At 43.6% G+C, this 14,871-nt stretch overlaps 2 protein-coding genes across 6 annotated transcripts in view; one reads left to right on the forward strand and one right to left on the reverse strand.

The window, feature by feature from the left end:
• The window catches only part of LOC138761946 (alanine aminotransferase 1-like), a 67,751-nt gene extending 65,065 nt beyond the window's left edge, over positions 1–2,686 (forward strand). Inside the window, exon 13 of the mRNA XM_069934997.1 lies at positions 1,502–2,686. Within this exon, the coding sequence (XP_069791098.1) occupies positions 1,502–1,592 (91 nt within the window). The 3' untranslated portion in view covers positions 1,593–2,686. The remainder of the gene's footprint in view (positions 1–1,501) is intronic.
• An 8,948-nt stretch (positions 2,687–11,634) lies between these two features.
• The window catches only part of LOC138752003 (alanine aminotransferase 2-like), a 93,623-nt gene continuing 90,386 nt past the window's right edge, over positions 11,635–14,871 (reverse strand). For all 5 annotated transcript variants that reach the window (XM_069915145.1, XM_069915143.1, XM_069915142.1 and 2 more), the window contains one exon: positions 11,635–12,513. In XM_069915145.1, coding sequence (XP_069771246.1) covers positions 12,423–12,513 — 91 coding nt within the window. In that variant the 3' untranslated portion in view covers positions 11,635–12,422. The remainder of the gene's footprint in view (positions 12,514–14,871) is intronic.

Here is a 14,871-nt window from a genome sequence, read left to right on the forward strand (position 1 = left end):
GGGCGCAAAATCATTGAGGACCCCTTCCACCCTGCACACAGTATCTTTCAGCTACTCCCGTTGGGGAAGAGATCCAGGAGGATTAGAGCCAGCACCACCAGGCTGAGGAACAGCTTCTTCCCACGGGTGGTGAGAATATTGAACGATAACAGGAACTGTTCACACTGACCCTCCGAGGGTCTCATATTCATGAAACAAATCTATTTATTTATTTGTACAGATGAAACACTTGTCCTGCATGTGTATTGTTTGTCTGTACGTGTGTTATGTCTGGTTGTGTGTCTGCGTGTTTTGTACTGAGGACCGGAGAATGCTGTTTTGTCGGGTTGTATTTGTACAATCAGATGACAATAAATTGCACATCTTAGCTTCAACACTAGATGGCAGTGCCATGGTTTTAAAGCATTTTATTGTGTTCATTTAAATTAAATTTAAGAGCAGCCGACTGTAATATGTGACCACGTCAATATACTACTGGGAAGGTTTGCTTGAGAAAAATTGTCGTTGGCCCATTCCCTTTGGAGTTCGGAAACCATGTACAGAACCAGTCAATGAGGGACGATTAAAACAGTGGTTTCCAAACTTTTTCTTTCCACCCACATCCCACCTTAAGCAGCCCCTTCCACACTGTTAAGAATCCTTCCTTTAACTCTGTACTCCACCTTCAAGTTCAACCTTCCAAAATGCATCACCTCACACAGATCCGGATTGAACTCCATCTGCCACTTCTCCGGCCAACCCGACATCCTGTCACTATCTTGTTATAACCTACGACAAACTTCTACACCACTCACAACTCCTCCAACCTTGGTGTCATCCGCAAACTTATTGACCCATCCTTCTGCCTCTTCATCCAGGTCATATGTAAAAATTAGAAAGAGCAAAGTCCCAAAACAGATCCCTGCAGCCCCTCCACTAATAAACATAAAAACATAAGAAGGAGTCGGCCATCCGGTCCGTTGAGACTGTTCTGTCATTCGACAAAATCATGGCTAATCTGATGATCGGCTCATCTCCACCTACCTGCACTTCCCCATATCCCTTAATTGCCCTACTATGTAAAAATGTAACAACCTTGTCGTAAATATATTTTCTGAGGTCGCCCCTACTGCTTCAATGGGCAGCAAATTTGACACATTTACTCACCCCGAGAAAAGTAGTTCCTCCTCATCTCCATCCTAAATCTACTCCCCTGCATCCTGAGGCTGTGTTCCCTAGTTCTCATCTCCCCTACCCTGTAGAAACAACTTACCTCCCTCTATCTTATCCATGCCTTTCATAATTTTATATGTTTCTATAAGATCCTCTCTCATTCATCTAAATTCCAGCGAGGGGGTGGGGGTTTGGATGGAGGACAGGTAGAGGGTGGAGTGGGGGTTGGGGGAGGGGAGTGGGTGGGGGGGATGGGGTTGGGGAGGTGGTGGGGGGTGGGGAGAAAGTGGGGGTGGGAGTCATGGTTCACACCCTGACCACATGGTCTCCTCCCCTCCTGTCTCTCCAGAATGACCTTTTTGCTGTCCATGGAGAAGCTGACCCTGGCCCTGGAGAAGATCACCGAGTTCCACCGCAACTTCACCGCTACCTTCTCCTGAGTCGTGGCCTGGAAGCATCAGTGGTCTCCGAAGCACCCAGTGAGCCCAGGTCCACTAGGGCGTATGACATCAGAGCAGAAATAGGCCATTCAGCCCATTGAGTCTGCCCTACTATTCCATCATGAGCTAATCTATTTTCCCACCCAGCCCCACTGCCCGGTCTCCCCAGAATATTTGATAGCCTGGCTAATCAATAACCTATCAATCTCTGCCTTAAATACACCCAATGACCCATCCTCCACACCTATCTGTGGCAACAAATTCCACAGATTTACCACCCTCTGCCTGAAGAAATTCCTTCACATCTCTGTTCAAAGTGAATGCCCTTCAATCCGAAAGTTGTGCCCTCTTGTCCCAGACTCTCCCACCGTGGGAAACAACCTTTCTACATTTACTCTGTCCACGCCTTTTAACATTCTAAATGTTTCAATGAGACTCCACCCCCATCATTCTCCTAAATTCCAACGAGTACAGGCCAAGAGCTGTCAAAGGCTCCTCATATGATAACCCTTTCATTTCTGGAATCATCCTCGTGAATCTTCTCTGAACCCTCTCCAACGTCAGCACATCTTTTCTTAAATGTGAAGCCCAAAACTGCTCCAAACACTCCAAGCGAGGTCTCACTGGTACCTAAAAACCTCCCAACATTACATCCCTGCTCTTATATTGTATTCCTTGTGAAATGAACATCAGCATTGCCTGCTTCACCACCAACACAACCTGCAAGTTTACCCTCAGGCTCCTGCTCGAGGACCCCCAGGTCCCTTTACATCTGAACGTACTCTCGCCTCTCTTTTACTCAACAACTCCACCCAAATCAGCACAGTGTGCTCACAAATGCACAGGCACATGCAACCACACGTGCACACACACGTGCACACACACGTGCACACACACGTGCACACACACGTGCACACACACGTGCACACACACTGGCTCGAGACTGGCTGAAGAGGTACCAGGTATTGGAACTGGCCAAGTGCTCTGAAGACTTCCCGGATCTGGAACTCAGGTTGCTATTGATTTGGACAGGACTCTGTGGCCGTGGAGGCTGTGGGAGCACTGGAGGCGAATCCACGGACACTTGGTGACTTGGAGGGGTGGGTGGGTGGGGGGGAAACTCTCTTTAGCTTCACATTCTCTGACTGTAATTTCTGCAGATAGAACCATAGAGCATGACAGCACAGAAACCACGGCCCTTCTAGTCTGTGCTGATCCATTTTGTTGCCTTGTCCCACTGACCTGCACCCAGTCCACACCCTTCCATACCTCTCCCATCCATGTACCTGTCCAAATTCCTCTTAAATGTTAAAATTGAGCCTGCGTTCACCACCTCAGCTGGCAGCTCATTCCACATCCCCACCACTCTCTGTGTGAAGAAATTCCCCCTCATGTTCCCCCTAAACTTTTCACTTTTCACCCTTAACCCATGACCTTTGGTTTGTATCTCACCCGCCCTCAGTGGAAAAAGCCAATCTACATTTACTCTGTCCTCATAATTTTAAATACTTTGATCAAATCTCCCCTCATTTTTCTACTCTCCAGGGAATACAGTCCTAATCTGTTTAACCTTTCTCTTTAACCCAGGGATCATCTGGTGAATCTTCTCTCTATTTTGTTCACATCATTCCTATAATTTGGTGACCAGAACTGAACACGATATTCCAAATTTGGCCTCACCAATGCCTTACACAATTTTAACATGACCTCCCAACTCTTATACTCTGGGCTCTGATTTATAAAGGCCTGAATTTCAAAGGCCTTCTTCATGACCTTATCCATCTGGGATTCCACCTTTAGGGAACTGTGGACCATTATTCCTCGATCTCTTTGTTCAATTGTATTCTTTAACACCCGTCCATTCACCATGTAGGTCTTATTGTGATTAGTCCGACCAAAATGTAACACCTCACACTTGTCAGCATTAAACTCCATCTGCCAACTTGCAGCCCATTCTTCTAACTTGCTGACATCTCTCCGCAAGCTTCGAAAACCTTCCTCACTGTCCACAACACCACCTATCTCAGTATCGTCTGCATACTTACTGAAACCCAGCTGGAGGAAGGACAGGATTGGATGGTGCAGGTACCAGGGTCTAGCTGTTTTAAAAAAAAACAGAGGAAGAATTGGGGGTGGGGGGGGAGGGGAGTGGCATTGTTATTTAAGGATTGTATCACAGCTGTACAGAAGGAGGGCCTGAGGAAGGTGAGTCCACTCAGTTGGTGTGGGTGGAAATCAGAACCAGGAAGGGAGGGATCACTGGGCTGGGAGTAATCTATAGGCTCCCAAATAATCTCCTGGACACTGAGGAACAGATAAGCGGCATATTTTAGAATGGAGCAGGGTTGTACTCATGGGAGATTTTAACTTCCCTAATATTGACTGGCACCCCCTGGCTGCAAAGGGAACAGATGGTGCTGAATTTGTTAGGTGTTGTCAAGAAGGGTTCTTGATGTGGTCTGTGGACCGGCCGTCGAGAGGAGAGGCCGGACTGGATCTGGTGCAGGGTCACGAACCTGATCAAGTGGTGGACCTCTTGGTGGGGGAGCATTTCGGTGTAAGTGATCACAACTTCCTTAGCTTCAGTATAATTACTGGAAAAGACAAACTCAGACTAAATAAGAGAGTGATTAACTGGGGAAGAGCTAATTATGGAAGGATTAGGCAGGAACTAGGGAATATCAATTGGAAAGAGAAGTTCAAGAGGGAGAGCACAGAAGTAATGTGGAGGAAGTTATGGGACCAATTGAGCTGGATCCAGGATGGGTTTGCCCCACTAGGACAAGGTAAAAATGGTAGGAAAAGGGAACCGTGGATGATGAAACGGGTGAGACAACTTGTAGAGAGGAAGAAGCAAGTCTATGTTGGATATAGGAAGCAGGGAACAGATGGGCTCATGGGAAATGTATAGAAGCCAGGAAGGAGCTTAAGGAGGAAATGAGGAGAGCTTGAAGGGGGCAGACAAAGGCCTTGACAGGTAGAATTAGGGTTAACCCCAAGGTGTTCCATGTGTATGTTTAAAAAAGATGACGAAAGTGAAGGTAGGGCCACTAAAAGGTAAAAGAGGCAACATGTGCCCAGAGGTGGAGGAGGATGGGGAGGTCCTGAATGAATATTTTATGTCAGTATTTACAAGAGAAAATGACCTTGATCAGGATGAAGTTGAAATAGAGCAGGATCATGTGCTGGACAATGTGGTGATTACAGAAGAGGAAGTGTTAGATCTTCTAAATAACATTAAGATTGAGAAGTCCCCAGGGCCAGATGAGATATACCCTAGGTTACTGTGGGAGGTAAGAGAAGAAATTGCGGGAGCATTAACTATGGTCTTTGGATCCTCTGACTACAGGGGAGGTGCCAGAGGATCAGAAAATGACAAATGTAGTCCCTTTGTTTAAAAAAAGGTAATAATGAGAATCCTGGGAATTATAGACTATTGAGTCACACATCAGTGGAGTGTAAACTATTGGAGAGGATTCTTAAAGATCGGATCTACCAGCATTTGGAGAGGTAGAATTTACTCAAGAATAGTCAGCATGGCTTTGTAAAGGGAATGTCGTGCCTCACGAGCCTAATTCTTTGAGGAAGTGATGAATGAAATTGATGAGGATTGGTGGTAGATGTGGTCTATATGGATTTCAGTAAGGCGTTTGATAAAGTCCCCCATGAGAAGCTCATCTGGAAGGTCGAGGCATGGGATCAGTGGAACCTTGGCTGTCTGGATAAAAAATTGGCTTGCAGGAAGAAGAGAGAGAGAGGAGTAGTAGATGGGAGGTTTTCTGCATGGAGGCCAGTGACTAGTGGAGGGCCACAGGGATCAGATCTCGGTCCCTTGCTCTTTGTGATTTTTATAAATGATCTGGATGATGACACAGAAAGTTGGGTGAGTAAGTTTGCGGATGACACAAAGATTGGAGGAATTGTCGATGGAGCTGAAGGTTGTCAGAGGTTGCAAAAGAACATAGACAGGATGCAGTGTTGGGCAGAAAAATGGCAAATGGAGTTCAATCCAGACAAGTGTGAGGTGATGCATTTAGCAGGACAAATCTAAAAGCTGAGTACAGGGTTAATAGTCGGTTAATTAGGAGCATGGATCTTGCGGTTCATGGCCATACATCCCTCGAGGGAGTTGTTCAGGTTGATAGGAGAGTTAAAAAGCCTATGGGATTCGGGGCTTCATTAATAGGGGGATTGTGCATCAGTGTAGAGAAGTCATGTTGCATCTGGTGAGACCACATTTGGAGTATTGTGTCCAGTTCTCGTTGCCTCATTATATGAAGGATATGGAAAGGGTGCAGAGGAGATTTATAGGATTGCCTGGATTGGAGGGCATGTCTTATGAGGCAAGGTTGGCAAAGCTGGGACTTTTCTCTTTGGAGTGTAGAAGGATGAGCGGGGACTTGATCCAGGTCTATAAAATGATGAGAGGCATAGACAGGTTGGAGAGCCAACACCTGTTCCCTAGGGTTGGAACAACAACCACTAGAGGATGCATGTATAAGATTAAGGGAGGGGGGTTTAAGGGAGACACCAGGCGTAAGTTTTTTTTAATACAGAGAGTAGTTGAAGCCTGGAATGCCTGGCCAGGAGTGGTGGTGGAGGCTGAAACATTAGGGGCCTTTAGAAAAATATTAGATAGGCACATGGATGAAAGGATAGTAGAGGGTTATAGGGTAGGGAAGGTTTAGCACTTTTATATGGTTCAGCACAACATGTTTAATCCAATTTACCAGCCATTCATCTAGATCATTTGGGTATACGATAAACAACATTGGACCCAGTACAGATCCTTGAGGCTCTCCACTAGCCACCGGCCTCCAACCCGACAAACAGTTCTCCACCATCCTCTGGCATCTCCCATCCAGCCACTGTTCAATCCATTTTACTACTTCCATTTTCACACCTAACCATTGAACCTTCCTAACTAACCTTCCATGTGGGACCTTGTCAAAGGCCTGACTGAAGTCCATATAGACCATCCACATCCTTCTCCTCGTCAACCTTTTTAGTAACCTCCTCGAAAACTCTATAAGATTTGTCAAACATGACCTACCATGCACAAATCCATGTTGACTGTTACTAATTACATATACCATCTCTAAGAACATTTTCCATGAGTTTGTCCACCACTGACGTTAAACTTACAGGCGATAATTTCTCGGTATACCTCCTCCTGGAACTACATCCACAATCCTCCAGCGTCATCCCCATTGTTAATGACATTTGAAATACTTCTGTCAGAACCAAATTTTCAATTTCCCGTGAAAACCAGGGCTCCCTCAATCTTTTAACTTTTCCTTTCAACCTAACAGGAACATAAAGATTTTGTACCCTCAAAATTTCACCTTTAATTGACCTCCAGTTCTTATTTTTTTGAATAGTTTATTTAAAATTTTAAACCACAATACATTTGAGTAAGATAAATATATTAAAGATGTATGTGTGGCACATATAATCACCCCCAAACCTGCCCTTCCCACCCTACTACCCTTCCCTCCAGACCTCCCCCTCCCTATTAAACCAAACCCCAAAGAAAGAAGATTCAAGCCACCAATAACAATAACATAAATGCCACGGATCACATTAAGACCACCACAACGTGGCCAGAAAGCTCAACATTTTAAACCCATATAGTCCAAATAAGGGATCCAGACTTTCTGATAAGAAAGATAATTATCACGTAAATTATACGTTATTTTTTCCAATGGAAGACATGATCTCAATTCTGTATCAAAATCAAATTAATCTCATTTTTCCAAGCAATTGCTAAACATTTTCTTGCTACAGCCAAAGCTAATCTCAAAAACGCTATTTGGTGCCTAGTTGATCTCAATTTCAAACTCAGCATTTTAATATTACCTTGTGATGGCGCACATTGCAACTCAGGCGAACCGGCTCTGCGTTTGTCACGGCCGCTGCAGCAGAGTAGCTGCGTCAAGATGGTGCTGCCGGGTTTTGCTTCCCTCGTGATCAATGGGGCCACCCATGCGCACTCAGCCGCATTGTTACATCTCCGCCCACGCAGAGGCGAGACTTGCCGATCACCTTATAAGGCGCTGCGCGGGCTTTTCAAATTAAGCTGTTGGAAGTGAAACTGCCTTGCAGTGTGTCGTCTTGTTCTTTTGCTCCCTCTCCATAGCTACCGCTACTACCTAATAAAAATATTGTTGGATCCATCGGCAATTTAACCTTAAAAACTTTATGAATTCCTTAAGTCATATCCAAAGAGGTTTGAGAATATCACCAAGTAAAATGTAAGTAGAATGTTAAAAAAAACCCACCTCCTTCTGACATCTAAAACATCAATCGGAAGGAATTAAATTATATCTCTTTAATTTTTCAGGAGTTAAATGTAGCTGATATATAAAGTTATAATGAACTAACCGATTAACAATCTTAGTCATACTTTCTTTACATCAATTTCTCCAATCTTCCTGATTAATTAACTATCCCCAAATCTTTTTCCCACTTGTGTAAATCTAACTTAGGCATTTTATTCTGCAATAACGAATACATTTCAGATACAAATCATTTCTTCCCACCTTCCATAAACAACATTTCAAATTCTGACGGCCTTGGCTACCTTAGAGCGTGTTCAAAATTATCCAATATTAAAGCCTTAACTTGATAATAACAAAAAAGAGAACCTTGTGGAATTTCATATTTTCCTTTCATTCTTTGAAAAGAGATTAAAAATAACCAGCTTCATAGCAAATTGTACAGTTTTAATTCCTTTCTGGTTTCATATTTTCAAAAACTGATTATTAAGCGTAAAAGGAAAAAGTTTTTTACCTGCAATTCAAGAATGTTTAGAAATTTATGGCCAATTATCTGGTTACAAAGTAAATTGGGCTAAAAGTGAAATTGTTGCCAATTTGTAAAGATGATTATTCAGTGTATAAAAATATTACAAATTTGAAGTGGACTACACAAATTAATATTTAGGAATTAATGTTAATATGGAATTTCAAGAATTATATTCAATTAATTATTTTCCTTTAATAAAAAGGATTAAATTAGATTTGATTAGGTGGAGGGATCTACCTTTGGGTTTACTAGGGAGGATTAATACCATAAAAATGAATATTTTTCCTAGAATACAATATTTGTTTCAATCAATTCCTTATTTTAAAAAAAAGTTTTTTTAAGGACTTATATAAAGCGATTAGAGAATTCTTATGGAAGGGAAAATTTCCAAGAGTAGCAACGAGAAAATTGATGTGGGATTTTCAATTTGGAGGTTTAAGATTACCGAATTTTCAGCATTATTATGAAGCAGCTCAATTCAAATTTCTTAGTGCATTAATGAATATGGACGACTCACCTAGTTGGGTAAAGATAGAAATGGCGGTTATTTTTGAAAAATTTCCTCATGAGTTTTTGTTTCGATGGAATAAAAATTTACTACGAACTTACGATGTGCCAATATTGAAACATTTATTGAATTTATGGACAAGTAAATTTAAAAAAATGGGACTTAAAAATATATATTCTGGAAGATTGCCATTATATAATAATCAACTTGTTCCTTTTACGGTCTCCAATGCCACTTTGAAACAATGGGAAAAGAAGGGAATAAAAAATTTATCTGATTGTTTTTCTGAGGGTTGTTTTTGTTCCTTTGACGAATTACAAAGGAAATATGGTATTAGTGGAAATTCTATATTTGTATATTATCAAGTAAGATCTTTTGTAAAAGTTATGTGGTCGACATGATTTTATTGCCTGAATCTAGTTTTGAAAAATATGTACTTTCATACCAAAAAAGGGATATATATCTGATTTGTATTGTATTTTACAAGAAATTGATAGTAAAAAAGACTGGGATAAAGATAAGTTGAAATGGGAAAAAGATTTAGGACATAAAATAGAAGAAGCTTGGATGGAAATTTGTCAGAATAGTATTCAGAAATTAATTAATGCTAGACTAGCGATGATTAATTATAATTTTATTCATCAGGTATATTTAACACCGGAGAAATTAAAAAAATTTGGTCTTAGTAAGTTGGATTCTTGTTTTCGATGTGATCAGATGGCCAATACTTTTTTGCATACTGTTTGGCTTTGTGATCGATTGCAACAGTTTTGAAAAGGTATTCAATCTATTTTTAACAGTTTATATAATATTCATCTTGTATTAGATCCCGATATATTTTTATTAGGGAACATGCAATCATTAATTGATTTAGGTTTAGAGGATTATCAGATTTCATTTATCTATTTAGTTTTAGTTGTGGCTAAGAAATGTATAGCACTTACTTGGAAATATAGAAATAATACTAACTTTAGATAAGTGGTATTTGGAAATGAAATTTTGTTTGACTATGGAAAGGATATCTTTTTCAATTCAGGATAAGATGTCTTTTTATAAGTTAAAGTTGACTCCGTTTGCTAATTATATGCATTTAAGTTTGATTTAAATATATAAGCGTGATATTTTAGTATTGACAATTTTTTTTTGTTGTTAGAATTTTTTTTAGGTTAAGTTTTATCTCTTTTTTTGTAAGTGAGTATTTTTTTCCATATATAATATTGTTAATTTTATTAACTCTTCACTCTTTATTTGGGGGGGGAGGGTTGGACTGATTTTAAGTTAGACTATTAATATTGTGTTACAATTAATTGGGGGGGGGTTATTTTGTGTAGTTTTCTGATGTAATATTGTAATCATACTATTTTAATTTTTTAAAAAATTTTTCTTTAAATGTAATTTTCTATTGTATTTATGTTATAAAATTTTAAATAAAGTCTTCAAAAAAAAAGGAAAGAGGTATCGGTGCCACAAGACTCCCCGCACCAGGTTCAGGAACAGCTGCTCCCCCTCCCCCATCAGAATCCTCAACCACAAACTCAATCAGGGACTCGGTTAAGGGCACTGACTTGTGCACTTTAATGATTTTTAAAAATTCTCTCTCTATTGCACGGTTTGTTTACATTTGTTATTTGTTTACACGTGTACATTGTGTAGTTATTTTTGCACCACCAGTAAGTGGTGATTCTGCCTCGCCTGCAGGGAAAAGAATCTGACAATAGATCTGGAATCTGAAAATGCCAGAAGTGTGCAGTCATGCACTTTGGTAGAAGAAATAAATGGGGCGAAAACAGACCAGATGTAAAGGGACCTGGGGGTCCTCGTGCAGGAGCCTGAAGGGAAACTTGCAGGTTGAGTTGGTGGTAAAGAAGGTAAATGCAATGTTGGCGTTCACTTCCAGAGGAATCGAGTCTAAGAGCAGTGATGTGATGTTGAGGGTTTATAAGGCCCTGGTAAGGCCTCACGTGGAGATTGTGGGCAGTTTTGGGCTCCTCATTTAAGAAAGGATGTTGGAGCAGGTTCACAAAGATGATTCCGGGAATGAAAGGATTGTCCTGAGGAACGTTTGACTCATCTTGGCCTGAACTCATTTGAATTTAGGAGTATAAAGGGGATCTCATTGAAGCATTTTGAATGTTGAAAGGCGTGGACAGAGTAGATGTAGAAAGGTTGTTTTCCACGGTGGGAGAGACCGTGACAAGAGGGAACAACTTCAGGATTGAAGGGTGTCCACTTAGAACAGAGATGTGGAGGAATTTCTTCAGCCAGAGGGTGGTGAATCTGTGAAACCAACAGGCGGGTGTGGAGGCCGGGACATTGGTGTATTTAAGACAGAGATTGCTGGTTCATGATGAGCAAAGTCTATGGGGAGAAGGCCAGGCAGTGGGGCTGGGTGAGGAAATGGATCAGCCATTGATTAATTGGCAAGGCAGACATGATGGGCTGAATGGCCTATTTCTGTTCCTATGTCTGAAGGACATAGTCTCGGAGAAAACAGACATCCCTTTAGAACAGAGATTACTAGGTTTTGTCAACCAGAGGGGGGTGAATCTGGTTTTCATTGATGTAGGCGGTGGTGATGACAATTGGGTCGATATAAAGCCAAGGTTGATGGGTTATCAGCTATGATTCGAATGGATGGGCCCAATAGCTTCTTTCTGCTGCCACGACCTCTGGAGTGTCAGAAACTTTGCTTCCAAATGGAAATGTCACACACGAGAGAGCAAGAGGTGAGAGGAGAGACTTTATTTGACCAGGCAGGTGCAGTTGGGATACGGCCGGGCATGTGGTGGAAGGTGGAGCTGGTGGGCTGGCATCATGGTGGGCACAGACTGGCATCGCAGTCAGGCTGGCTGGAGAGCCCTGGTGGGATCCATCCCATGCCTGTAACAATGAGACCCGGGCTGCTGCATCTTGCCCTGGGGCCGAGCCTTGGTTTAGTCATGATGGCACAGTTCAAGGTATGGGGAATGTTGTGCGGGTGGGAGGGTGGTGGTCTCACGTGTCAGGGTGATGGGTTGCCATGGAAACAGGATTGCTGGGGTGTGTTCGGGGGACAGGGTTGCTGAGGCGACAGGATTGCCGGGGTATGTCCCAATGACAGGGCTGCCTGATGGTTGAAGCGGTAGGCGGGGGCTGTGGTGAACCCATTAAGAGCCCCAAGCATTACAGCCGAAACCCTCCCTATCCCACCTCCGCACAGCCCATCTCTGTCTGTGGGCACCGGTCAGTAGTGTGGAGGATGGGGTCTCGCTGTACCGCATGATGAGGGGTGGGGTGGGGTTTAGGCGTATGACACAGTGAAAAGTGAGGTCTCAATGTACAACATGGTGAGGGGAGGCTGTGAGGGGGGGCCATGGGATGTGGGTGTACATCAAGGATGGGGATGGTGAGTGGGGCAGTGAGGGTGATGCGTGGTCTGGGTGTACATCACGGAGGGGGGTGGTGAGTGGGGCGGCGAGGGAGAGGTGAGGTCTGGGTGTACATCTGGAGGGGGACAGTGCGCAGTGCGGCCTGCATTAGCCATACTGCGCGGTGAAGCTCTGGTAGAAGTCCTTGACTCTGGTGAGGAGCTCCATCAGCTTGTCCGTCTGGGGCAAGATGGTCATCCTGGGGGCAGGAGGCAGAGGTCAAACCCAGCCCACCACACAATTCTCCCCCCAGTCCCATCCCCCCCAGTCCCCACCCACCCCAGTTCTCTCCTGGTTATTTACATAGATAAATTAATTCAGAAACCCGTTATAAATAACATAAATATCATGTTATGTGTCCCCGATCCCGACTGACTGAGGCCTTCCAGACAGGAAGGAGGCAGAGGTCAAACCCAGCCCACCACACAATTCTCCCCCCAGTCCCATCCCCCCCAGTCCCCACCCACCCCAGTTCTCTCCTGCAATTGAACCGTAGAACCATAGAACATTACAGCACAGAAACAGGCCCTTCGGCCCTTCTAGTTTGTGGAAAACAACATTTTTCTGTCTTGTCCCACCGACCTCTAACCAGTCCATACCCCTCCCATCCATTTACCTGTCTAAATTCTTCTTGTATGTTAAAATTGAGCTCACATTCACCACCTCAGCTGGCAGCTCATTCCACATCCCCACCACTCTCTGTGTGAAGAAGTTCCCCCCAAACATTTTCCCTTTCACTCAACCCATGTCCTCTGGTTTGTATCTCACACACCCTCAGCGGAAAAAGCCCATCTACATTTACTCTGTCTGTCCCCCTCATAATTTTAAATATGTCAATCAAATCCCTCCTCATTCTTCTACACTCCAGGGAATAAAGTCCTAACCTCTTTAACCTTTCCCTGTAACTCAGTTCCTGAAGTGTGGGCAACATTCTGGTAAATCTTCTCTACCCTCTTTCTATCTTATTGATCTCTTTGCTGTAGTTCGGTGACCAAAACTGCACACAATTTTGACTGTAACATCTCAACTCCTGGACTCAATGGTTTGATATATGAAGGTCAATTGGCCAACAACTCTCTTTACAACACTGTACACAACCATAGCTCAACAGCTGATTAGGAAGCTGAACTTGCTGGGCCAAAACACCTTCCTCTGTAACTGGATCCTCGACTTCCTGTCTGGAAGGCCTCAGTCAGTCTGGATCGGGGACACATAACATGATATTTATGTTATTTATAACGGGTTTCTGAATTAATTTATCTATGTAAATAACCAGCTCCACGGACCAGAGAAACACTATCTCGTTTTCACTGTACACAGCAAAGTTCATGGTATGAACGATAAATAAACGCAACTTGACACCTGTGACGCCAGTTTCAGGGAATTCTGTATCTGTATTCCCAGATCCCTCTGTTCCACCCCACTCCTCAGTGCCCCACCATTTACTGCGTACGTCCTTTCTTGGTTTGTCCTTCCAAAATGCAACACCTCACACTTGTCTGCATTAAATTCCATCGGCCATTTTTCAGCCCATTTTTCCAGCTGGTCCAGATCCCTCTGCAAACTTTGAAAATCTTCCTCGCTCTCCACAACATCTTCAATCTTAGTGTCATCTGCAAACTTGCTGATCCAATTTACCACATTATCATATAGATCACTGATATAGATGACAAACAACAATGGTCCCAGCACCGATCCCTGCGGCCCACCACTCGTCACAGGCCTCCAGTCTGAGAGGCATCATCTTCCACTAATCTCTGGCCTCTCCCGTCCAGCCATTGTCGAATCCAGTTCACTAGTTCACCATGAATACCCAGCATCTGAACCTTCCCAAGCTCACACCAAGCTCACACCAAGACACAAGAGAAACTTGTGCGTGAACTACTCTTTGCAGACGATGCCGCTTTAGTTGCCCATTCAGAGCCAGCTCTTCAGCGCTTGACGTCCTGCTTTGCAGAAACTGCCAAAATGTTTGGCCTGGAAGTCAGCCTGAAGAAAACTGAGGTCCTCCATCAGCCAGCTCCCCACCATGATTACCAGCCCCCCCACATCTCCATCGGGCACACAAAACTCAAAACGGTCAACCAGTTTACCTATCTCGGCTGCACCATTTCATCAGATGCAAGGATCGACAATGAGATAGACAACAGACACGCCAAGGCAAATAGCGCCTTTGGAAGACTACACAAAAGAGTCTGGAAAAACAACCAACTGAAAAACCTCACAAAGATAAGCGTATACAGAGCCGTTGTCATACCCACACTCCTGTTCGGCTCCGAATCATGGGTCCTCTACCGGCACCACCTACGGCTCCTAGAACGCTTCCACCAGCGTTGTCTCCGCTCCATCCTCAACATCCATTGGAGCGCTCACATCCCTAACGTCGAAGTACTCGAGATGGCAGAGGTCGACAGCATCGAGTCCACGCTGCTGAAGATCCAGCTGCGCTGGATGGGTCACGTCTCCAGAATGGAGGACCATCGCCTTCCCAAGATCGTGTTATATGGCGAGCTCTCCACTGGCCACCGTGACAGAGGTGCACCAAAGAAAAGGTACA

The sequence above is a fragment of the Narcine bancroftii genome, chromosome 1 (genome assembly GCF_036971445.1).
Source record: "Narcine bancroftii isolate sNarBan1 chromosome 1, sNarBan1.hap1, whole genome shotgun sequence".
Taxonomy (NCBI): Eukaryota; Metazoa; Chordata; class Chondrichthyes; order Torpediniformes; family Narcinidae; genus Narcine; species Narcine bancroftii.